At 44.4% G+C, this 27,632-nt stretch overlaps 1 protein-coding gene across 1 annotated transcript in view; it reads left to right on the forward strand.

The window, feature by feature from the left end:
- LOC311223483 (hexokinase-1-like) overlaps positions 1–27,632 on the forward strand; it is a gene marked incomplete at its 5' end in the record, with an annotated part of 122,586 nt that overhangs the window by 66,134 nt on the left and 28,820 nt on the right. Inside the window, 9 exons of the mRNA XM_084308268.1 lie at positions 992–1,137; positions 1,494–1,686; positions 11,876–11,987; positions 12,253–12,401; positions 22,055–22,174; positions 23,586–23,681; positions 25,831–25,930; positions 26,131–26,314; positions 26,627–26,782. Of these exons, the coding sequence (XP_084164394.1) occupies positions 992–1,137; positions 1,494–1,686; positions 11,876–11,987; positions 12,253–12,401; positions 22,055–22,174; positions 23,586–23,681; positions 25,831–25,930; positions 26,131–26,314; positions 26,627–26,782 (1,256 nt within the window). The remainder of the gene's footprint in view (positions 1–991; positions 1,138–1,493; positions 1,687–11,875; positions 11,988–12,252; positions 12,402–22,054; positions 22,175–23,585; positions 23,682–25,830; positions 25,931–26,130; positions 26,315–26,626; positions 26,783–27,632) is intronic.

Consider the following 27,632-nt stretch of genomic DNA (forward strand, 5'->3'; position numbering starts at 1 on the left):
ATATCTATATCATGTACTGTGTGGCCAGTATTCAAAGTACATAGACAGTAGTGGTTTAATAATACCATACTTATCAATACAGTCAGGGAATTGTACCCCTCAGTTACATTTACTATCTACTGAGTATACATTATTCACAGTATCACGGTATCCACTGAAATATACATTATTCACAGTATCACAGTATCACAGTATCCACATAAGGTGCAGTAAGCCTAAGGTAGTGTAGGTTGTCCTCCTTGGGTTCCTATAAGTCCCAGGTCAATGTCTGGTAGCAGTCGCTGTCGCTGCCCCCTGTTGTGGAGCCTGGAGGCTGCTAGTCGCTGCCCACTATTGTGGAGCCTGATGGCCGCTGGTATGAAGGACTGTCCGAGGCGGTTAGTTGAGTGTCGGGGGGGAATGAGTCTGTGGCTGAACGAGTTTCTCATCTTGACTAGCTCGTCGTAGAGGGGGTGGTAGGGGTTCTCCATGATGGCAGCCAGCTTCCTTATCATCCCCCTCTCTGCCATCACCTCAAGTCTAGGTAGCTCGACTCCCACTACGGAGCTAGCCTTCCTCACCAGCTTGTTGAGCTTGTTGGTGTCCCTTGAGTTGAGTATTAAAACTCAGATTAAATGTTCTGTTAGGTGTCATATTAAAGGTTCTGTTATGACTCAGATTACACCAGAACAGTACATTAATAATGCAAGCACTGAGGCTGTGTGATCCATGGCTGGCTAGATACAACTCTTCCTTGGTTCACAGGTTTAATATTTTGAATCCATTCTTTCCTCTCCTGTCCTCTCCTCCCTATCCTCTCTCTCTCCTGTCCTCTCCTCTCATATCCCCTCCTCCTCTTTCTCCCCTCTTTCTCCACCTCCCATCTTTCTCCCCTCCTATCCTTCCCCTCTCTCTCTCTCTCTCTCTCTCTCTCTCTCTCTCTCTCTCTCTCTCTCTCTCTCTCTCTCTCTCTCTCTCTCTCTCTCTCTCTCTCTCTCTCTCTCTCTGACAGGTGTGTACCATTGTGTCGTTCCGGTCTGCCAACCTGATTGCTGCCACTCTGGGAGCCATCCTGCTGAGACTGAGAGACAATAAGGGCGTGGCTCGTCTCCGGACCACCGTGGGAATCGATGGCTCTCTCTACAAGATGCACCCCCAGTCAGTACTCATATACAACCCGTATATTCATACTTCTAACTAGCAGGCTATTTGTTTATTTTCCCATAAATGTGTCACTTTCAATAGAGAGCTAGCTTGCATACATTCCATGGGTCTGACATGTCAGGCTAAAGCAAGAGATACTAATGACTCATTGGAGTTTAAAGAAAACCATTCAAATGTATCTAGATTTAACATTTTCTTACTTATGAAATTGATTTGTGAAACTGTGTTGTGAATACTTTACTGTTTATTTAATTTTATCTTGCTAGTTAGTCACCTTTAAATTAATTTAACTGACTTCTAAAGTAAATCTCGTCCAGGTATACTAACTTTAAAACCATCCTCTCTCTCAGATATGCCCGGCGACTCCATAAGACGGTCCGCCGGTTGGTCCCGGACTCTGACGTCCGTTTCCTTTTATCAGAGAGCGGCAGTGGGAAGGGTGCTGCCATGGTAACGGCCGTAGCCTACCGACTAGCCGACCAATCACGGCAGATCGCCCAGACACTGACAGAGTTCCGTCTGACAAAGGATCAACTACTGGAGGTAAGGAGAGAGAGAGAGAGCGAGAGAGTGAGAGAGAGAGAGAGAGAGAGAGAGAGAGAGAGAGAGAGAGAGAGAGAGAGAGAGAGAGAGAGAGAGAGAGAGAGAGAGAGAGAGAGAGAGAGAGAGAGAGAGAGAGAGAGAGAGAGAGAGAGGCCTGCAGCAACTTTTTTACATTTATTATATCAGTTAGTATTTCCAAAACCATATGATTTGAACCTTCTGAAGATGAGTATGGCCATCTTTCAGAGGCTCTAGTGGGCTCAGTTTTAAAACTAGAGTGAAGATATAGATATCAGGTGAAACCAGACTTCCAGTTAGGTTACCGGGAAAGTGATGAAATTACAACATTTTGACAAGGAAAGAATTGGTCTAATCCTAATTACAATGGAGTGTCTTGACCTCTGACCTTAATAAATCTGAATGGTATTGGTCTCATTGAAACCATAAGAGCATCAGCTTTACAACCATATCCAACCTATGCTTGCTCCATGCAGTTCAGGGTCAAAACCATGCAGTTTTGTACAAAGAATTTCAGTGAGTTGCATTCATACCAACAGATTTAGGGAAATCCTCCTCCGGATTCGTGAACGCGTGAAACGGTCTTCGTAAGTGGGGGGAAACGTTCGTAGCTCCACTGAATGAACTGACGTCACTCATTCACCACAACTCCAGGCGCATTCACATTTTTCCTCATTTGCATACAGACATGCACCAGTTCATTATAAGGAGGTGAAAGGGTCTGCATTTCATCTCTGCTGTGTTGATCCTTGTATTAGGTAGTGCAGAACCGAATGTATTGTCATCATACAGCACAAGTACAATACAACATCCAACCAGAGTGAAAATGTAATAGTAAATTCCACTTAAATTGTTCTTTATTTAGTTAAGTATTTAGTTAAGCATTGTGTGATTTTGTGTGAAGGGCGGACTAGAAAAGTAAGATTTTCATTATACGGCAAACTCTGTTTAACTGTGCACATGACAATGAACAATCTTGAATCAATAGTAACATACAATGCACAGGTGATAAAAGGCTTCATTTGGGATAAGTAGTTGGTGATTGCTTCAAGTCGATTAGACATCATCGGAATTAAATAATTATAATGATAATAAATACGACAATTACGTTTTGCATTTATAGTCATGACTCAATGAGGAATCTGAGCATTACACACACATACACACGTGTGCGCGCACTCCATAGCGCAACAGCGATTTGCGACACCGAAATGATAATAATAATAGTTTATATAATCTCCCAAAATGAGATTAGATTAGAAAAAAATGTATTGTCATCATACAGCACAAGTACAATACCACGAAGATATGTTTGGCATCCAACCAGAGTGCAAATGTAAGTACAATAGTAAGCCGTTTCTATACACTGGCTCTTAGATGTGCGCAAGCAATTTAATAAATAAATAAAACCAACAATAAATAATATAATAATAACAAGACGGTATATGGCATATTAATACAGTATATTCCACTATATACATTAGCTATATCCACGGCGATCGGTTTAGTTCTTATTTATTTAGTTTGTGTGTAATGCTCACAATGCCTCATTGAGTCAGGACTATAAATGCAAAACGTAATTATTAATTATACAAATATTGTTGTATTAATTATCATTATAATTATTTAATTCCACGGATGTCTATAGTATCGGCAAACCCCAATGACTTGTCCCAGAGAAAGCTGTTGAAACCACTGGCGCACACCGGTCTGTCCGATTTACAACTGCCTTTTCGAGTATGTAAATCCTACGTAAATCCTACAAAGAATTTACAATACCAAGCCGTTCGAGAATGGGGAATAAGTACGTGTGGTAAATTCCCACAGAACTTCTACAATAATTTGAGGTTATTGTAGTACAATACAATGAGATTGATTATCTGGAAGGAGGAGAAAGAGGGATCAATACTTGATAGAATTGTTGATCTCCTCATCTGACTTAGCAGATGAGGAATAAACGTGTACGCCAGACAAACCAGAACTGTAGTTCAACTCAGCATTTATTTGCTCAGAGCCAGGGAACCAAGGTGAATAGGACAAAAGATTATCAGAAAACATTAACAGGGCTGTCTGTTGTACAGAAATATCACAATCAGGTTTGCATCTTCAAACCCCAACATGTACATAAAACAGTCACTCGTTAACATAATTTGAACATACATAGTTTACTGTAGGCCCCTTTTTTATATGAGTAAGCCTGGTTTCTAAGATAAGTATCTTTACATTCTATTTTAACCAACCAAGGGTCCATGAGTTACTCACATAAAAAGCAGCACAGTCTCTCTTGTGGAAGGAGCGGTGGAGCCCAACCAGACCCCTGGGGTTGTGTCTGGTCTGAGGGCTCCCGAATTACCATTTAGGGCCCTCCTATATACTATAATTTCTAGCCAATAATAGAATTCAGTTCACTATTACAGTTGATCCAATCAGGCGTCTCCTGTGGGCGATCTCTTGTGGGGGCTGGCAGCCCCCCCCCCTGGGTTGTGGCGACGTGATGGGACAGAGATAGAGGGGGCCCGTCGGTGGCCCACGTCCGTGTGGTCCCCCGCTGAGCACAGAGGGGTTCTGCTGGTGGCCCCCGTCCGTGTGGTCGTGGTGTTGGGTCTTGTCTCACGAGGGGGGTGTGACATGATGTCCTCTGGTGGGGGGGTGTGAATACGCTTTGACCCTTTGAGCCTTATTACCATACAGTACTAATCTGGTCACATTAGGTGTGACCTTTATCTATTTAGCCCTGCAACCACTTCTGCTAACCAGTATACAAGGTTATTTATGAAATTCAACTCAATATTTACCACATTTCCCCGTTTTGACGATTCTTATCGTCACATATGATATATTGACTTGATTTTCTATACATACAAACCATACAATTTAACAAAATAACAAAAATCATAAATTTTGAATTTTTCTCAATTTTTCTTCTCAATTTTTTCCATTCTTCTTTCGTACATCTCATCAATTTTGGCCTTCTTGTTTTCTTCTTTTCCCACATTTGCCCCTGACTATGTTCCCTCCCGGGAGTCCTGGTGACCCATTCATCCAGATCCCCATTTAACCTATTCTGCCTTAAATGAAACAGTGTTTACCACTCTTTCATCAGGCCTTGTTCCTCTGGGCACTTTGAATATGCTAAAAACAATTAAAACAATTTAATCTAAACATTACACATTTAAAGTATAATCCATCACAATTTTTTAAAATTACAGTATTCGTTTACATGATCTGGGGAGGACACAGAAATTATTATTCATTCTTTCATACATTTTGCTTCTCCTCTCTTGTTAATTCCTTTTCCAAGTCAGCCCAATCACATTTTGCATAATCAACTCAGTTGGTCTTCTCACCTCTCCCCCCTTTATGAACATACCTATGGACATAATACCTACCACCTCAGCGCACAGACGGACAGGGAGGGCGGAGCATCACTCAAGGAAAAAAAAATTTCACCACCTCATTTCGGCCACAATCTACACCTAATTTTCTACCTATGTGCATGTGTTTTAGTACTCTTGCGTTGTGTCATAATCTATACCAGTTGTTACCGTTCAGTCACCTCCCGTTCAACATACCAATCAATCACACAGAGGCCCTTGTTCAACGCTTTGGTTGCACAGTCTCTTACTGTTTTCACCCCCCCCCCCCTCCACCCCATGTCGGCCAGCCTCAGCTGAAGCCAATGTTTGTAGGCCTGTGACCTCGTCATATTTTGTCCCACGACTGTATTTCAATGGATCTACAGACGACTCTGTCAGTCTGGAGGTTTGTCCCAAACCTCCGGCCTCTGCATCCGGGGCTATATTGAAGGAGGGGCAGCGTCTACAAGCGACCTCTCTCCACAATCCAACAATCTCCCACAGGAACTGACTGAACGGGTTCACACCATTGTGTCATAATCTAATGAAATGCATTCCTACACATCTTCCATGATTCCTCCACCTGTGACGGTCCGTCCTCCCCCTCGACTGACACTGCGAGGGAACAAAAACACAAAACAAATTTTCTTCACACAATATGTCAAATATTCTCAAGAGAAGCCAAATGTTCAATCATTATGCAAATGTGATGGGACCACTTAACTGCCATCGATCTGACCCAATGCATCCCAGCCTCGATCTGTCCCAATGCATCCCAGCCTTCAACCGTCCTCTCACCAGATCATAACAGAGAAACAACAAAAGGCAAATAATCAAAAAAACATTCCAACAGATGTGAAAGCAGATCAATGAAATCAACCAGCTCCAACCGCAGACCACCTTAATGGTTATTTAGAAAGAAAAGAAAAGAAATCTAAAACCCCACATCTAAACCTCATCACACCTATCATTGTGATTTTGACACCTTTCAAGCCCGCACAGTCTCTCTCTACAGGCTCCATCCACACCCATACCAGACATTCAAAAGAAATCAAACCAAAATGAAAGTAATAAAAACAAACTCCTCCAGTAAAACAAATGATATCAAGTGGTCCGATACACTCCTTACTTAAACACATTTTGTTACTTTTAAGACTAGTTTCACCTTAAGCGAAAGCTAAGTTGTGTGTGTGTATGTATGTGTGATCAGATCGTGTGAATGTGTGTCTGTGTGTGTCTGTGTGTGTGTGTGTCTGTGTGTGTGTGTCTGTGTGTGTGTGTCTGTGTGTGTCTGTGTGTGTGTGTGTGTGTGTCTGTGTGTGTGTGTGTCTGTGTGTGTGTGTCTGTGTGTGTGTGTCTGTGTGTGTGAATGGGTAATTAAGGCTTCCTGGCCCCCACCCCCAGCTCAATCATTCACTGAAATCAAAAGGACCTAAACAGACAACATCTCAATCTCACACATACATACAAAAATTAAATTTAAATAAAAAATAATATCTGTACCAACTCAACCAAACATCCAATATCACAGTGTCACAACACCTTCAATCCTGAGAGTTTTTTTAAAAAGAAATAAAAGCAAAACCCAATCAAACATCACAATTCAACACCATCCACCCTTCATTCATATTATAAACATATACTTCCTTTCATACACTCATTAATCAACCAACAGACAGACAAACAATGTTAGTTCCCCTGCGCTCACCTCTTCTACTCTCAATATTTGGCTAATCCAGTACACACTTTCCCACCATACAGTCCTCACTGTATCTTCTACTCCTCACATCCAGAGGAAGTCTGGGAACCCCCTCAGCGATAGACCTCAAAACATACCCAGTGTCCTGAGAGCCAAAGCTAATCCTTCTAATCAAACAGGTAGCCCTCCAATGTAATTAACCTCATCTGAACTGGCTATCCTAATTCAATTACTGTGCTCACTCCTCCATCAGCTGTGTTCTGTATTAGCACGCTTCCTGTCTCAACATTTCCCCTGTCATAAAAATAACTGCCAACTGTTCTCTCACTCTACAACTGTCTCCTGCATCTTCACCTCTGACCTCTCTCCTGTTGCATCTAATCTCACGCCATCCTGTCATAAAAAGAACAGCCATTGTAAGCAGCTGTACACCTGGACCCCCCTTGGGCATTTTGACCTGCCTCAAAAGGATCCCTACCCCCCGGGCAATATAACCTTCTCAACTTTTGTCTCTTTCATGCTCCATGCATACAGTCTCCCCTGAGCATAAAGGCTTTTGACACAAAGACCCTATCTTCTCACTTCATGAAATAACTCCATCTGTAAATCATTAAATGGTTAATCACACTTCTCATCTCCCAGAGGCAAGCCGCCCCCAAGTTTTTGAATTAATCACACATTCCCAGGGAGAAGGCTAACCCCCTCCCCAGCGTCACTTCATTAAGGTTTAATAAAAACAATCATTTCGATCACTGTAAACACAACCATATCAAAATTTGTCATTGCAGCAAGCCTCCATCAATAAATGATATTCTCCTACAAGTCGGAGGCTTGTGTCAACATCTTAACAGTGTATTAAAGATTTACCAATCTAAAACAAGCATAAACACATGTCCTAACCATATTAACAGTGTATTAAAGATTTAACAATCTAAAACAAGCATCAGCAAATTATCCTGCTTCACAACTGGGCTTGTATCAAATTCCACTATAAAACATTTAGCTTATGCAAATCAACAGTGTTACAAAGATTTAACCAATTAAAGCAAGCATCAACAGATTCCAACATCACGGTTTTACACAACAACATTCATGCATATTACAAATATAAGCATCACTCCTCTAAAAAAACATTATTAGTGGCTAGTTCCAAATGCTCCTTTCTTCATACACGTGTGATAAATTGATTTTACTGCAAGCAACATGTAACTCTAGTGTAGAGCATCTTTCCAAATTTAACATATAGCTACTCTCAAACTACCGTTTATCTGTGTATCATGTATGCCATAAAAGTTATGATGTGTTTAAAACGGGTGACTCCGTCTCTGGTCTGCATCCCCTTAACAACTGTATGTTTTTAACTGTACTTATTTTTAATCAATCACTACTCATTCCCCCCTGGTTAAAAATATACCCCCGTGTATCAAAGACAATAATACAATCTACCCAGTATAGCCGGTTTTATGAGTCCCAGTTTAATTATGGGCATTGTATCCATTATTTCATTTCTCCTCAATAGGCTCACTGTATCGTCTGCAGCCCAAGTAAACCCTTATTGACTATCTCCCCTAACCTAACCACCATACATGTTACATCTCTCCCCCTGTTTACACAAAAATACAATGTACAATATACAAATACAACCATATAACACAAAGCTAATTATAAACTCACCCGTTTTCCCTGGCCCCTGAGCGAACTATCCCGAATGAAATAGACCCAATCCACGCTGTACCGCGCATGCGCAGTGGCAACCGATGCGACTGTTATAACGTTGCTACGACAATCAAAATCTGCCACGACATTCTAAACATGCCCCGACATTCATAACCTGCCACGACATTCATCACGTTCTCTACCCCTTCCCCAACATCATTCTCAAAACTCGAAACGTAACATATGTCGCCCGCAAACGCCACAAAACAACGGCACGCAAGCTAACTAGCTTAGCCAGCTCTAATGCGACGTTCAAGGCCCTCACGGGAGCCGTGCCTTTCAAGATCCGTTCATCCACGCAATTCGCTCAGTACCAACCAAAGCATAAACAATTCACACACGCTTACAATAACCAACCACTCTAACAGAATTTTTTTTTTAAAACATTCACACAAACCAACGCCGCACACATAGTTCAACACGAATCCTTTCTCCTACCTTCTCCGCCTCACCCCATAGCACCACGAACGTTACATACTCCCCACAACACCATGACGTCATCAAGCAGCGACTTCCTAATACCATACACTATCGCTACCGCATCAATAATAACCCTCAAAACGGCCACAATCTCGCCAGTCTACGTCTAGATTCGCCTCTTACCTGCAATCGCCGCCACAGTGTTTAACCAATCCTCTCATAACGCCATCGTAACGTCCCCAGTTTCACCGCGGACTTTTCCACAGAGCTAAGCTAGCTAGCCCCAACCACCAGTAGGACTTGCCTCCGACCTAGGTCCGTTGGTCATTAAAATATCATAACAAAACAACAATAAGCTCCTACGTTTCGCCAATCATCCCTAACCACAGCCATAGTCCCCCATACAATTCCTAACCATAGCCATAGTCCCCCATACAACCATTAAGTACTTATCAGTCATTTCGACCGAATTGTTTTTGTATCACAGCGAACGTAATCGAATCAACAGGCCGGTTTCGCTCAAGATTAAAAAGGGATCTCCAGACCCAAATCGATATTATGCCTAAGGACGAACATTATATCTTCATTTAATTCGGCCGATTGGTTCCTGCAGATACGTCCTGTCTATCACGCGATCAGTCAGCAAACCATTCATTATTGAGCCTTCATGAACACGCCGGCACCCTTATCTTCTATTAATTACTACGTTTTAATCCTGCAATCGCACAGACCCCTGCGCTGATCATGCCAGGTTCCACTCATCTTTACCATACCCGACTTGCATGTTCTGAATAGTAACAGCGTTCTGTACACTTCCCCATATTCTCTGTACTTCAGCTCCATTTGTGGAACTATTCCTCGCACCCAATTTCACAGAGCTTCCCCTTCCATTCAGAACCCCCAAATCATTCCTTATTAACTGCGCTCCCTTCCTGAGAATAATTTTAGGGCAATTATACACTCAGAACGCGCCCCTGTCGTACACACCAGATAACCGTGCTTCCTAGCCAGAAAAGCCTTTTACCTGCCGTCATGCGACGCCACCACCATTACATCATGATCAGATAGTCTGTGCGCCACCAATACGCAAAATCCCACGACATGCCGTCTCTTCTTGGTGCAACCCCCCTCGTATAGTTCATAAAGTATATTCCATACGAGTCCCAACTCAACCCCCGTGGCCCGCATAGGCCGAGACCGGCCTCCTGTGTCTGAACAAACATACAAACATAAAAAGCCCACGTCTGCATGTTCACTGCACAACAAGCGCGACCTCCATACCTCCGGACATCCTAACCTAAGACACCGCTCCCCCAACCCTGCATGCAAAAGCCATATTCACCGTGGGTCCCAACCAGTGGCGTACACAACCAACCTTCATCCTGTCCCTCTCTCTCCTCCATTTCAGACAACAAGCCCCTCGTCTATAACTCCAAACGCAGCAACACCCCAGCTCTTTGCCCCGTGTCCCCAACACACAGCAAGGTCCAGATTTGATATGACAAGACCCTACCGCACCTTTTCAGGGGGAGACACAAAGGGTGGGAAGAACGGCACCATTTCTGTGGTAAATTCCCACAGAACTTCTACAATAGTTTGAGGTTATTGTAGTACAATACAATGAGATTGATTATCTGGAAGGAGGAGAAAGAGGGATCAATACTTGATAGAATTGTTGATCTCCTCATCTGACTTAGCAGATGAGGAATAAACGTGTACGCCAGACAAACCAGAACTGTAGTTCAACTCAGCATTTATTTGCTCAGAGCCAGGGAACCAAGGTGAATAGGACAAAAGATTATCAGAAAACATTAACAGGGCTGTCTGTTGTACAGAAATATCACAATCAGGTTTGCATCTTCAAACCCCAACATGTACATAAAACAGTCACTCGTTAACATAATTTGAACATACATAGTTTACTGTAGGCCCCTTTTTTATATGAGTAAGCCTGGTTTCTAAGATAAGTATCTTTACATTCTATTTTAACCAACCAAGGGTCCATGAGTTACTCACATAAAAAGCTGCACAGTCTCTCTCGTGGAAGGAGCGGTGGAGCCCAACCAGACCCCTGGGGTTGTGTCTGGTCTGAGGGCTCCCGAATTACCATTTAGGGCCCTCCTATATACTATAATTTCTAGCCAATAATAGAATTCAGTTCACTATTACAGTTGATCCAATCAGGCGTCTCCTGTGGGCGATCTCTTGTGGGGGCTGGCAGCCCCCCCCCCTGGGTTGTGGTGACGTGATGGGACAGAGATAGAGGGGGCCCGTCGGTGGCCCACGTCCGTGTGGTCCCCCGCTGAGCACAGAGGGGTTCTGCTGGTGGCCCCTGTCCGTGTGGTCGCGGTGTTGGGTCTTGTCTCACGAGGGGGGTGTGACATGATGTCCTCTGGTGGGGGGGTGTGAATACGCTTTGACCCTTTGGGCCTTATTACCATACAGTACTAATCTGGTCACATTAGGTGTGACCTTTATCTATTTAGCCCTGCAACCACTTCTGCTAACCAGTATACAAGGTTATTTATGAAATTCAACTCAATATTTACCACATACGTAAATCGAGTTACGAAGGGAATCCTTGGTAAGTTTTACGTATGTCCGTTTGAGAATGAGGACCATTGACTGTATCTTACCTGTAAAGCTGAGACTGCAGTTTAAATACCCTGGTTTATAAACTCAACCACAGAATCACCATAACGGCACAATTTGGGTCTAAAAAGTATCCAGCATTGAAACAAGGTCTTTGCTCTGACCCCAGACTCACAATAGATTTTCAAAGTGGTCTAGGTCATCGAACTCACCTTGTGTGTGTGTGTGTGTGTGTGTGTGTGTGTGTGTGTGTGTGTGTGTGTGTGTGTGTGTGTGTGTGTGTGTGTGTGTGTGTGTGTGTGTGTGTGTGTGTGTGTGTGTGTGTGTGTGTGTGTGTGTGTGTGTGTGTGTGTGTGTGTGTGTGTGTGTGTGTGTGTGGTGTTTTAAGGTGAAGAAGAGGATGAGAGTAGAGATAGAGAAGGGTTTGTCTAAGAAGACTCACGACTCTGCTACAGTCAAGATGTTACCTACCTTTGTCTGCAGCACGCCTGATGGCACAGGTAACACACACACACACACACACACACACACACACACACACACACATTAACACACACACACACACACACATACACACACACACACCTAATATTGTTATTAGTATTAATATTATTAGTACAGTATTAATGATACGCTGTGGTTTGCTGTTATTATCATCATCATCATCATCATCATTATTATTATTATTGTTGTTGTTATTAGTCATTTTGTTATTAGTATTGATATTATTTGTACAATAGGTAAGGAGGTGGTGTGTTGTTTCAGAAAATGGAGACTTTCTGGCGTTGGATCTGGGGGGGACTAACTTCAGAGTGCTGCTGGTGAAGATTCGCTCTGGGAAGAGACGCTCTGTAGAGATGCACAACAAGATCTACGCTATTCCTCTGGAAGTCATGCAGGGCACAGGAGAGGAGGTGAGAGAGAGAGAGAGAGAGAGAGAGAGAGAGAGAGAGAGAGAGAGAGAGAGAGAGAGAGAGAGAGAGAGAGAGAGAGAGAGAGAGAGAGAGAGAGAGAGAGAGAGAGAGAGGCTGTTTCTACCTGGCATTAAGATACTATGTGGATGATCCCATCAGTGGATAGTAGATAAGTGGATAGCAGCTCTAGGTACTTGGGGATGTACCCCAAGACACATTGAGGATGCATTGAGATCCGATCGCTCAGACTACATTTTGAGGTAATCTGGGCCTCAGGTTAAAGAGTTTAATTGCATATTGAGCGGGGAGGTGAGATCCGATCACCAGTGGTCCCTCTAGACGCACATGGAGACACAGTCTAATGCCAGGTGGGAACAGACGTACTTTGAGCTGTCAGCTTGTGTCTGCTTGTGATCGCATCACCCATATCAGTCAGTCAGTCAGTCAGTCAGTCAGTCAGACAGACAGACAGACAGACAGACAGACAGACAGACAGACAGACAGACAGACAGACAGACAGACAGACAGACAGACAGACAGACAGACAGACAGACAGACAGACAGACAGACAGACAGACAGACAGACAGACAGACAGACAGACAGACAGACAGACAGACAGACAGACAGACAGACAGACAGACAGACAGACAGACAGACAGACAGACAGACAGACAGACAGACAGACAGACAGACAGACAGACAGACAGACAGACAGACAGACAGACAGACAGACAGACAGACAGACAGACAGACAGACAGACAGACAGACAGACAGACAGACAGACAGACAGACAGACAGACAGACAGACAGACAGACAGACAGACAGACAGACAGACAGACAGACAGACAGACAGACAGACAGACAGACAGACAGACAGACAGACAGACAGACAGACAGACAGACAGACAGACAGACAGACAGACAGACAGACAGACAGACAGACAGACAGACAGACAGACAGACAGACAGACAGACAGACAGACAGACAGACAGACAGACAGACAGACAGACAGACAGACAGACAGACAGACAGACAGACAGACAGACAGACAGACAGACAGACAGACAGACAGACAGACAGACAGACAGACAGACAGACAGACAGACAGACAGACAGACAGACAGACAGACAGACAGACAGACAGACAGACAGACAGACAGACAGACAGACAGACAGACAGACAGACAGACAGACAGACAGACAGACAGACAGACAGACAGACAGACAGACAGACAGACAGACAGACAGACAGACAGACAGACAGACAGACAGACAGACAGACAGACAGACAGACAGACAGACAGACAGACAGACAGACAGACAGACAGACAGACAGACAGACAGACAGACAGACAGACAGACAGACAGACAGACAGACAGACAGACAGACAGACAGACAGACAGACAGACAGACAGACAGACAGACAGACAGACAGACAGACAGACAGACAGACAGACAGACAGACAGACAGACAGACAGACAGACAGACAGACAGACAGACAGACAGACAGACAGACAGACAGACAGACAGACAGACAGACAGACAGACAGACAGACAGACAGACAGACAGACAGACAGACAGACAGACAGACAGACAGACAGACAGACAGACAGACAGACAGACAGACAGACAGACAGACAGACAGACAGACAGACAGACAGACAGACAGACAGACAGACAGACAGACAGACAGACAGACAGACAGACAGACAGACAGACAGACAGACAGACAGACAGACAGACAGACAGACAGACAGACAGACAGACAGACAGACAGACAGACAGACAGACAGACAGACAGACAGACAGACAGACAGACAGACAGACAGACAGACAGACAGACAGACAGACAGACAGACAGACAGACAGACAGACAGACAGACAGACAGACAGACAGACAGACAGACAGACAGACAGACAGACAGACAGACAGACAGACAGACAGACAGACAGACAGACAGACAGACAGACAGACAGACAGACAGACAGACAGACAGACAGACAGACAGACAGACAGACAGACAGACAGACAGACAGACAGACAGACAGACAGACAGACAGACAGACAGACAGACAGACAGACAGACAGACAGACAGACAGACAGACAGACAGACAGACAGACAGACAGACAGACAGACAGACAGACAGACAGACAGACAGACAGACAGACAGACAGACAGACAGACAGACAGACAGACAGACAGACAGACAGACAGACAGACAGACAGACAGACAGACAGACAGACAGACAGACAGACAGACAGACAGACAGACAGACAGACAGACAGACAGACAGACAGACAGACAGACAGACAGACAGACAGACAGACAGACAGACAGACAGACAGACAGACAGACAGACAGACAGACAGACAGACAGACAGACAGACAGACAGACAGACAGACAGACAGACAGACAGACAGACAGACAGACAGACAGACAGACAGACAGACAGACAGACAGACAGACAGACAGACAGACAGACAGACAGACAGACAGACAGACAGACAGACAGACAGACAGACAGACAGACAGACAGACAGACAGACAGACAGACAGACAGACAGACAGACAGACAGACAGACAGACAGACAGACAGACAGACAGACAGACAGACAGACAGACAGACAGACAGACAGACAGACAGACAGACAGACAGACAGACAGACAGACAGACAGACAGACAGACAGACAGACAGACAGACAGACAGACAGACAGACAGACAGACAGACAGACAGACAGACAGACAGACAGACAGACAGACAGACAGACAGACAGACAGACAGACAGACAGACAGACAGACAGACAGACAGACAGACAGACAGACAGACAGACAGACAGACAGACAGACAGACAGACAGACAGACAGACAGACAGACAGACAGACAGACAGACAGACAGACAGACAGACAGACAGACAGACAGACAGACAGACAGACAGACAGACAGACAGACAGACAGACAGACAGACAGACAGACAGACAGACAGACAGACAGACAGACAGACAGACAGACAGACAGACAGACAGACAGACAGACAGACAGACAGACAGACAGACAGACAGACAGACAGACAGACAGACAGACAGACAGACAGACAGACAGACAGACAGACAGACAGACAGACAGACAGACAGACAGACAGACAGACAGACAGACAGACAGACAGACAGACAGACAGACAGACAGACAGACAGACAGACAGACAGACAGACAGACAGACAGACAGACAGACAGACAGACAGACAGACAGACAGACAGACAGACAGACAGACAGACAGACAGACAGACAGACAGACAGACAGACAGACAGACAGACAGACAGACAGACAGACAGACAGACAGACAGACAGACAGACAGACAGACAGACAGACAGACAGACAGACAGACAGACAGACAGACAGACAGACAGACAGACAGACAGACAGACAGACAGACAGACAGACAGACAGACAGACAGACAGACAGACAGACAGACAGACAGACAGACAGACAGACAGACAGACAGACAGACAGACAGACAGACAGACAGACAGACAGACAGACAGACAGACAGACAGACAGACAGACAGACAGACAGACAGACAGACAGACAGACAGACAGACAGACAGACAGACAGACAGACAGACAGACAGACAGACAGACAGACAGACAGACAGACAGACAGACAGACAGACAGACAGACAGACAGACAGACAGACAGACAGACAGACAGACAGACAGACAGACAGACAGACAGACAGACAGACAGACAGACAGACAGACAGACAGACAGACAGACAGACAGACAGACAGACAGACAGACAGACAGACAGGCAGGCAGGCAGGCAGGCAGGCAGGCAGGCAGGCAGGCAGGCAGGCAGACAGACAGACAGACAGACAGACAGACAGACAGACAGACAGACAGACAGACAGACAGACAGACAGACAGACAGACAGACAGACAGACAGACAGACAGACAGACAGTAGAAAACAGGAATTATAGATTGAATTATACAGATAGGAATTATAGATAGAATTATAGATACAGACAGGAATTATAGATTGATCGAAAGATAGATAGATAAAGGTTCAGTCTGTAATCATATCATAAAGGAAAGGGATGAGAACAGGAAACATGTCTGATTGACTGAGCTCTTGATAGAAGGACTAACACTAGATACGACATGGTAACAGGTAAAGAGTTTGTGAAATTTGCTGTCAATTTGAGTGGCACCTGCCCTTTTGTCAGAGCCAGGAACCCCCAACATATTCCGCAGGTATCGGCCCCTTTTAAGGGGAAAGGCAACTCTGGAGAATGGGTTTAACCCAGGGATACTCAAATACAAATCGTAAAGGTCCACAAAGAAATGTTTCAATAAGACAAAGGTCCGTTTATTAGGCCAGTCAAACTTTTAAACAATTTCAACAAGATTCTTATGTCTTCCTTCCGTCCATTCATCTTTGAATTGCGGATTTTCACTGTCGACTTTTCTTTTACTGGCCATCTTTGAACATGCCATTTTTTTCTACTAGCTGCCTGCTGGCTAAACTAGGCTACTAGCTACAGTAGCCTACCTGCAGATGAAACTACCTGTAGATGCGCTGTCAACTCTCGCTCTGACTCAGACCTGTTGAAAGAGACTATACTATACTACTCTGCCTCTGATTCCGCAGACTGTGGGTGGGGGAAAAAAACGCTGAGGGGACGCTGAATTTGATTGGACCAAAGCAGAGTAGACAGACACACACAGAAAGTGGAGCAGTCAGACATGCAGAGCACTGCTTGTAGTAGAGATAGCGGAGAATTTTTACACAATGCAATGTCTCACAGATAACATATCTCAAGGGGTTTATCCTTCTAATAAATTTCAAATACAGATAATACATATGAAAAGTATAATTTGGAGGGTGGCTGGGTAGCGCAGTGGACTAAGCACTCGCCTACCACCGCAGAGACTCTGGGATCTAATCCAGCTGTCAGCGGTACCTCCGGCTTGGTCAGTCGTTCCTACTAACACAATTGGCAGTGTTAGTGGGTGGAAAGCCGGTGGGGTATGTGTCCTGGTCGTTGTAAACTGCGACTCTTACTGGTCGGTCGGGTCACCTGTTCAGCAGGACAGGGAGGGGATCTGGGGGAAATAGCGCAAACCTCTGCACGCGTTACGTTCCCCCAGTGAAACTCCTCGCTGTCAGGTGAAAAGATGCGGCTGGCGACTCCACATGTATCGGAGGAGGCATGTGGTAGTTCTACACCCTCCCCAGGCCAACAGTGGGGCAATGCGTGCAAAGACCAGGAAGGGAATTGGCATAACAACTAAATTGTAATGGGTGAAAAATACAAAAATTTGTATAATTAGCTCCGAGTCCAGAGACAGTTTTGGTTCGGTCCGGATCCGGACCGGAGTCCGGACGTTGAGGATGCCTGGTTTAACCTCTTAACTCATTCAGCGCCAGCCATTAGCCAGGTCCCGTTGTAGCTATGCCACGCTTGGATAGGAGTGCGTCACCTTGTTTGTAGAGCTATATCTATATTCTATAGTATAGCTATGGGGACAATACTATGGTCATTTGACACTGACTTTCTTCCATCCAAGATGCAAAAAGAGAAAAGTTTTTCATGCATATGTTCACGCGTTATCCCGTGGTGAATATAAGTATAATTTCAGAGTGATCCGGGATCATTCCTGGGAAGTGAGTAATAGGGCGCAATGTGAATGTGAAACGCGTTGGCGTTTCTTGCCTGGACACGCTACTATTTCCAAATCAAATGTATATAATAGGTATTATGTTTCATCATGAATGCATGAAAGGGGGGGGGTCGTTTCTGATGCTTTGACTGCCAGTAACGGCATTCGTATTGAACACTAAAATCAGCTGGATCGGTATCAAAACATTGTTGGATCAAGCTGAAATTGATGTCAGATAGTCCTTACCTGTGGTCGGTGGTATTCCAAAAAGAATATTCCAATTGTCTGATCGCGATTTCCAATATTGGTGTCCATCTGGTCCCGGACATAATTTGGCACAATTTATGGATTGAGTATGCCAGATGCGTTTGGAAGTGCTCGGATGAAGCGACATACTCGGCTCCGTCCAAATAAAGCGCCCGGAGACATTTGAGTGTAACACAGAGTTAGATATAAGGTTTCAAAGGTTCCATCTGGCAGGATGCGGCCGGTATTGCACTTTGGCGATCTCAAAATCCTTTCATATGGCAACATAGAGGTTAATGGATGAATAATGAATAAAAATAGCGAATAAAAGAAAATACTACCAAAACCCGAGATATCTCGGGTCTGGCAGCCAACGCATGGCGAGTTAACCTGAGATATCTCGGGTCTGGCAATTAAAGAGTTAAGCATCGGGCAAAAATGGGACTATTATTTTGTTAGTTTTTGATGATTGCATACCCAAAGTAATTTGCTATATATTATACTTTATACTTATAGCACATGCATGAGTCTGGTCTGTTGTGAAAGGTACAGTAACATTCTGAAGTTTCTTACACAATAAAGAAAAATCACTTTGAGTGCTAATGAAATAGTTCTGCCTTTTGAACACACTGAAGTAAAGGTTTTGTGTACTCACATTTCTGTTTAGTGGTTGCCAGATGCCTGTTTCTAAGTTCCAGCTGAGAGGTAGGAGCTGGAAAACATAGCGGTTCCATAGCCTGAAGTCTTATGTAGTACAGGTCCAAAGTTTATAAAAATCCCACGGAAAAAGGGGGGCTGGGTGTCGTAGCGGAGATTGCGCTCATCACCAATGCAAGAGACTCCGGTATCGAATCCCAGTCTCAGCATTGACTTCGGCTTAGGCCGGCCCTCATACTGGCTCATTTGGCAGAGTCAGCGGGTGGAAGTCGATGGGTGGGGATTGGACGTTGTGGACAGCGACCCCTACAGGTCGGTTGGGAGACAGGAAGTGGCTAGGGTAGTGTGAGCCTCCCACACGTTACACCTCGCCAATGAGAGTCCGCACTGGCAGGCGAAAAGATGTGACAGGCTGCCTCCTCGTGTGCCGGAGGGAACACGTGATGCAAGGCTTCTATCCTCTCTACAACTGATCAGTGGGGGGCATAGTTGAGCAACGTTCAAGACAGGGGAGGGGAGAATTGGATACATGAAATTGGGATGGGAGAAAAAAATTGAAAATAAGGAGAAAAAGTGGATACAAAAAATAATCCCACGGAAAATTTGTGTTTCACAAAGGTTTTTGTAATGTGTGTACCGGTAAAAATTCTCTGTGATTATCCAAAATGGCTACTTCCATTCATTCAGATACGTGAGTCAAAACAAAGAGCTTGTTCTCTTCTTATGCCCCTTTCTCCTTGCAATCAGCGCTCGTCTGGGATCACTTTTGGAGAAGACGCTCGTTGGCTACAACGGTGGTCAATCATTTTCGCCATCAGTGGTGACTGGTCAGTTCAGGACCGTTTACAACCGGACGTGGTCACTCATCGGAACGGCTTGTCAAATGATGCTCGCCGGATATTTCGTGTTGTAACTCGAGACCCGAAGCACGGGTTGAGTGTGGTGACGATCGAAAGGCAGCAAATTCAACATTCAAACAATGTATTGGTTGATCAGCGAAAAATGCAGCCCGGAGCCGGCAGACGAGCGCAAAGTGCTGCGACATGTGCGTGATGGTCCGGCAGTCCGATGCTTAAGTCATTCAGCGCCAATAACGAGTATACTCGCATTTCACCACCAACGCTTGAGCGCCAAAAACAAGTATACTCGTTTTTTGGATCCTTTGATATTTTTCCTTTGATCCCCATTCTAAACACTCAGCCGGAGCTCCCTAGGTCTCCCTGGCTCATCTGCCTACGTTGGAATTGCAATGACGATCGAATCTCGCCAGGTGGCAGTACCTTTTTTAACTGGGCACTGGGGATATCACTTATCTTGTGATCCACTCCAGCTGTTTCACAACATAGCAATCGGTGGAAGATTTGGTGCCTCAGAGCTATTATTTCCCGCATGGTAACCATGCCCAATATACACAAGTAATTGCGATCGCCATGGGATCGACTGGGATTTATTCATTTTGGAGTACTTTCTGACTGAGGTATGGTCTGTCTTAGGTAACCTGCTGGTATTTTTTTTACGTAAAACATGCTTCTGTACCGATCACAGTGTCGTAGTTTCCCGGACGTAAAACCAGCTTTTTGTAACAATCGCAGTTTCTAGTTAAAACGAACGTTAAGAGGTTAACTTTCACCAAAGCCGGAGTTATCCTTTAAAACCCTTCTGAACCCCAGACCACAACCATGAACTTCACCTGTCTGTCACTAATCCTCTTGTCTCACTGATAATCCAACCCACCTCTGGCCTTTGATCTCACCCTGGCGCACAGTGTGGGTCTTATGTGAGGAGGAGAAGCTACTTAGAACTGCTGCTTCGTGCTCCAGGCCTACTGATAACAGACAGTACTGGAAAGAAAGTTGCACTTTAGAAACGACTGATCACTGATCAGTTTTTATTTTATGGAAGTTACATTCTTGCTGTAGTGCTACCTTAGTATCTTTGATCAAACAATCTGCTAGGCCTAAACCACGTGTCTGTTTGTGTATAGTTTCTGATATAGAAACTCTATATCAGCTCTAGGTCAGTGGTTCTCAACTCGGGTTCTCTGAGACTGATCGTTTTAAAGGGGACATGTTTTAGTCCTTTTCAACAAGTTAATATAGGTCTTTGAGGTCCCCTAAACATGTCTTTGATGTTTTTGCTGAAAAGAAACATTCAGATTATGCATTCTAGCAGCCTCTATTTCTGTTTCAGTCTGGGCTGTTTCTGTGCCTGTAACATTAACAAGCAAGCTACTTTTATCATACAAATACGATAATTATTGCACATAATTAGCAGCAGTGGTGCGCAAACCTGTATACCGTTGGAGATGAAATTCAGATCCAACTTTCAGATGAAAACACCAAGACACAAATATGACTCAAGATCCAGCAATAGCATAACATCGTCGTTACAATTTTTGTCAGAAACATTTTAGGTTAAACTTTAGGTCGATTTATATTATCTTGTACACATGCACGTTATTAACTGCGCCGATTGTGGCTCCAATTCTGAATGGTTTGTTTCAAGAGGGAGGGTTATTGTCACAGTTTAACTGCAGAAAAAACACAATGCACATATCTAACATTTTCTCAGTGTTGGGACAACCCCTCATTCTGTAAAAACAATGCAAAACAAAGGAAAAGGTGATTTTCTCAATAGGTTCCCTTTAATAATATTCTATCAGATATTGCATTCACCTGGCATCCCAGGTCTAATTCATCCCTGACTAAAAATAGTGTTGCCTTAATAGCAGGTAGTCTGAATGAAAGCCTAAATCCTATTTAATCTGCATTCACGATTGTCTATCACTGCAAAAGAAGCCTAAAGACAGCCATACTTTGCACAATGAGAGGATTTTATCAACCTAGTGATAATACAGCGTTAATTGATAATAGTATCAAAATAAAATATTATATACAATGTTCAAGGTCTCTCTGTCTGTCTGTCTGTCTGTCTGTCTGTCTGTCTGTCTGTCTGTCTGTCTGTCTGTCTGTCTGTCTGTCTGTCTGTCTGTCTGTCTGTCTGTCTGTCTGTCTGTCTGTCTGTCTGTCTGTCTGTCTGTCTCTTTCTCTCTCTCTCTCTCTCTCAGTTGTTTGATCATATAGTTCAGTGTATCAGTGACTTCCTGGATTACATGGGGATGAAGAACGCACATCTTCCTCTGGGCTTCACCTTCTCCTTCCCCTGTAAACAGACCCGCTTGGATGCCGTGAGTCACCACTTCCTGTTTGTCTGAGACACTTCCCGTTTGTCTGAAGTACTTCCTGTTTACCTGAAACACTTCCTGTTTATCTGAAGTACTTCTTGTTTACCTGAAACACTTCCTGTTTCCCTTCTCTGATTCTAGTATTATTGTCTCTATGGCCCGCCCCCTCTGTGGTTCTAGTAGTATAGTGTATATGGCCCCGCCCTCTCTGTGGTTCTAGTAGTATAGTGTATATGGCCCCGCCCCCTCTGTGGTTCTAGTAGTATAGTGTATATGGCCCTGCCCCCTCTGTGGTTCTAGTAGTATAGTGTATATGGCCCCGCCCCCTCTGTGGTTCTAGTAGTATATTCTCTATGGCCCCGCCCCCTCTGTGGTTCTAGTAGTATAGTCTCTATGGCCCCGCCCCCTCTCTGGTTCTAGTAGTATATTCTCTATGGCCCCGCCCCCTCTCTGGTTCTAGTAGTATATTCTCTATGGACCCGCCCCCTCTCTGGTTCTAGTAGTACTTGCCCACTGTATTGTTACTTCATTCTAATTAGTGTATATAATTGTATAATTGACCACATCTGCCCAGTTGTACAGCCCTGGCCTATATTTTAGTTCATAAATATATTATTCTATTGTGCTTAACTTAGCTCATATTTCATTTTACTTTACTCCACCACTTTATTGTATTATCTGTCTGTTAATGTCTGTCCGCTAATGTCACACCAGTAACGTCCAAAGCAAATTCCTTGTATGTGAAAAGTATACTTGGCAATAAATACCTTTCTGATTCTGATTATAGTATCTATGGTCCCGCCCCCTCTCTGGTTCTACTAGTATTGTCTCTATGGCCCCTCCCCCTCTGTGGTTCTAGTAAATGGCTGCATTTATATAGAGCTTTTATCCAAAGCGCTTTACAATTTGTTCCTCAAATTTTACCCATTAACTCACACATTCACATACCGATGGCAGAGGCAACCATGCAAGGTGCCAACCTCCACATCGGAGGAGCAGGAATTGAACCGGGAACCTCCGGATTACCAGTCAACTGCTCTACCTCCTAAGCCGATGTCGCCCCACAGTAGTAGTAGTAGTAGTAGTAGTAGTAGTAGTAGTAGTAGTAGTAGTAGTAGTAGTAGTAGTAGTAGTAGTAGTAGTAGTAGTAGTAGTAGTAGTAGTAGTAGTAGTAGTCATAGTAGTAGTAGTAGTAGTAGTAGTAGTAGTAGTAGTAGTAGTAGTAGTAGTAGTAGTAGTAGTAGTAGTAGTAGTAGTAGTAGTATTTTCTCTATGGCCCTGGCCCCTTCCTCAACAGGGGAAAATGAATGGGTTATTAAACTATCTTCATCTAGTCTCTTATCAAAACATATAAGCATCTTAGCAAAACATATAAGCCTCCTGTCAAACTTTGTCTTTAACCTCCACCTATCAGGGCATCCTGCTTACCTGGACCAAAGGCTTCAAGGCCACAGACTGTGAAGGAGAAGATGTGGTTGGACTGCTGAGAGAGGCCATCAAGAGGAGAGAGGTGAGGAGAGGAGAGGAGAGGAGAGGAGGAGGAGAGGAGAGGAGAGGAGAGGAGAGGAGAGGAGAGGAGAGGAGAGGAGAGGAGAGGAGAGGAGAGGAGAGGAGAGGAGAGGAGGAGATGAGAGGAGAGGAGAGGAGAGGAGAGGAGAGGAGGAGAGGAGAGGAGAGGAGAGGAGAGGAGAGGAGAGGAGAGGAGAGGAGGGGAGGGGAGAGGAGAGGAGAGGAGAGGAGAGGAGAGGAGAGGAGAGGAGAGGAGAGGAGAGGAGAGGAGAGGAGGAGGAGAGGAGAGGAGAGGAGAGGAGAGGAGAGGAGAGGAGGAGGAGAGGAGAGGAGAGGAGAGGAGAGGAGAGGAGAGGAGAGGAGGGGAGAGGGGGGGAAGAGGAAGGGAAGAGGAAGGGTGAGGGGGAGGAGGTGAGAAGAGGAGGGGGAGGAGGGGAGAGAAGGAGGGGGAGGAGAAGAGGAGGGGAGAGAAGGAGAAGAGGAGGGGAGAGGAGGAGGAGGGGAGAGAAGGAGAAGAGGAGGGAAGGAGGAGGGGAGAGAAAGAGGGGGAGGAGAAGAGGAGGGGAGAGAAGGAGAAGAGGAGGGAAGGAGGAGAGAGGATGAAAAAGTAATTCTGGGAGATCTTGTTGGAGGAGTTGCTCACCATGGTAGTGTCTTTATTCCTTTATTTGGTTCAATGCCTCCAGATTCACAGACAGACTGACTGCATCCTGTCAGTTTACAATATATAAAATACCGCCTCCTGAATAGAAGGTTTTAAAGGCAGATGTTTAACTCAATCAGTGCCAGACCCGAGGATAGTCGGGCTATCATCGTTATTTCTTTTATTCTATATTTATATTCATTTCAAGCACACGGACCTCGGGGTTAACATGGGGAATCATCCTGAGATCGCCAAAGTGCAATACTGGCCGCATCCTGCCAGGTGGCAGTATCGAGCACCCTTTGAAACCTTATATCTTGCCCTGTGTTAAGTTCAAATCCCCCCGGGCGCAGGTTATCCCGATCGCATTGAGAAGCGTCAAATGCCCCCGATGCATCTGTTGTGGTGGATTATGTTGGCTACACGATGGACACCAATACTGGGACTCGCGATCAGACAATTGGAATATTCTTTTTGGGGTACCTCTTAGTGAAGGTAAGACATCAATCCTGCTTTGATCCAACCATGATTTCACATCGATCGCAACATGTGTGTGTAATGTTACTCCACAATGTATGCCGTTGATGACGATCAAAGCATCAAAAAACTACCCCCCCCCCCCCCCCTTTCATGCATTCATGATGAAACATAATACCTATTATATACATTTGATTTGGAAATAGTAGCGTGTCCAGGCGAGAAACGTCAACGCTTTTGGTGAAATTCACGCATTGCTCCATATCGTCGTTTTCTGGTATTAGACAGGATCACTCTAAAACTATACTTATATTCACCACGGTATAACACGCAAACGTATGCATGAAGAAAAGTATTCTTTTTCACATATTGAACGATAGATAGTTGATGTCAAATGGGCCATAGTATTGTATCCATAGCTATAATATAGATTATAGATATAGCCCTGCAAACACTGCCACTTATTCCTATCTCTTTGGTGTGGTCTGGGTCTGGGTCTGGTCTGGTTCTGGGTCTGATCTGTCTGTTCTATGACTGTGTAAACAGGTTCTATGACTGTATGTAAACAGGTTATATGATTGTGTAAACAGGTTATATGACTGTGTGTAAACAGGTTCTATGGCTGTATGTAAACAGGTTATATTACTGTATGTAAAACAGGTTTTATGACTGTATAAACAGGTTTTTATGACTGTATGTAAACAAGTTATATGACTGTATAAACATGTTTTATGACTGTATGTAAACAGGTTCTATGACTGTACAAACAGGTTTTATGACTGTATGTAAACAGATTATATGACTGTATAAACAGGTTCTATGACTGTATAAACAGGTTTTATGACTGTATGTAAACAAGTTATATGACTGTATAAACATGTTTTATGACTGTATGTAAACAGGTTCTATGACTGTATAAACAGGTTATATGACTGTATAAACAGGTTATATGACTGTATAAACAAGGTATATGACTGTATAAACAGGTGTTATGACTGTATGTACAAATATTCTATTATGTCTCTTTTAGGAGTTTGATTTGGATGTGGTAGCCATTGTCAACGACACAGTAGGAACCATGATGACCTGCGCTTACGAAGAGGCGACCTGTGAGATAGGACTCATCGCTGGTTAGTTACTTTGCTAGTTAGTTACTTCCTGTACTAGTTAGGTACTCCCTGTACTACTTAGTTTGTTTGTGTACATGCTTAGTTCATTCCTGTACCTCTTAGCATCTCTCTCTCTCTCTCTCTCTCTCTCTCTCTCTCTCTCTCTCTCTCTCTCTCTCTCTAGGTACAGGCAGTAATGTGTGCTCTCTCTCTCTATCTAGGTACAGGCAGTAATGCGTGCTACATGGAAGAGATGAAGAACGTTGAACTGTTGGAGGGAGAGGAGGGGAGGATGTGTGTGAACATGGAGTGGGGAGCGTTTGGAGACAGTGGTTGTCTTGACGATATAAGGACAGAATACGACAGAGCTGTGGACGACTTCTCTCTGAACCAAGGAAAACAGAGGTCACACGTGCACGCATACACACACACATGCACACACACACACACACACACATGGATGCACACACACATGTGCACACACTCGCACATACATGTGCACACACACACACACACACACACACACACACACACACACAGACTGCAGTATATACTCACTGCAAATTCTACATTGTTAATGCTTCATGGTGTGTGTGTGTGTGTGTGTGTGTGTGTGTGTGTGTGTGTGTGTGTGTGTGTGTGTGTGCGTGTGCGTGTGCGTGTGTGTGTGTGTGTGTGTGTGTGTGTGTGTGTGTGTGTGTGTGTGTGTGTGTGTAGGTATGAGAAGATGTGCAGTGGGATGTACCTGGGGGAGATCGTGCGGAACATTCTGATGGATCTGACAAAGAGAGGCTTCCTGTTCAGAGGTCAGATCTCTGAGGCCCTGAAGACCAGAGGCATCTTCGAAACCAAGTTCCTCTCACAGATTGAGAGGTGAGTGTGTGTCTTGTGTGTGTGTGTGTGTGTGTGTGTGTGTGTGTGTGTGTGTGTGTGTGTGTGTGTGTGTGTGTGTGTGTGTGTGTGTGTGTGTGTGTGTGTGTGTGTGTGTGTGTGTGTGTGTGTGTGTGTGTGTGTGTGTGTGTGTGAGGGATCTGACAGTGCATTCAGATACTACATGAAGACAAATATTGTCTTGTTGATAATGACAGTTGATAAGCAATACTGACATGCTAGTTTAGTCTCAACGGTAACATTGTTGACATTTACAAAAACAAGACCATTTCTAAATGCAACCTATTCAATATCTATAGGCTAGAGCATTCATAGTAGCCTACTTCATATCCATTGTGAAGATATACCAATATTTGCTCCATCACGTCTGTCGAGAGCAAAGCTGTGTCTGTTCGCCTCCGTTCACGTCTTTCCATTGACTTTCCAAGCATTGGCACCTCTAAATTTAATTTTGCAGTGTATTTGAACGTAATGTAAGACCGTCCGTGTTGTACACTACGCTTCACTAGCTACATATCACAGCAGGTGAGATAAAGGTGTTGTACCGTGTTGTACTCTACGCTTCACTAGCTACATATCACAGTAGGTGAGATAAAGGTGTTGTACCGTGTTGTACTCTCCGCTTCACTAGCTACATATCACAGCAGGTGAGATAAAGGTGTTGTACCGTGTTGTACTCTCCGCTTCACTAGCTACATATCACAGCAGGTGAGATAAAGGTGTTGTACCGTGTTGTACTCTACGCTTCACTAGCTACATATCACAGTAGGTGAGATAAAGGTGTTGTACCGTGTTGTACTCGCCGCTTCACTAGCTACATATCACAGCAGGT

This window comes from Notolepis coatsorum (assembly GCF_963971535.1).
Source record: "Notolepis coatsorum genome assembly, chromosome: 2".
Taxonomy (NCBI): domain Eukaryota; kingdom Metazoa; phylum Chordata; class Actinopteri; order Aulopiformes; family Paralepididae; genus Notolepis; species Notolepis coatsorum.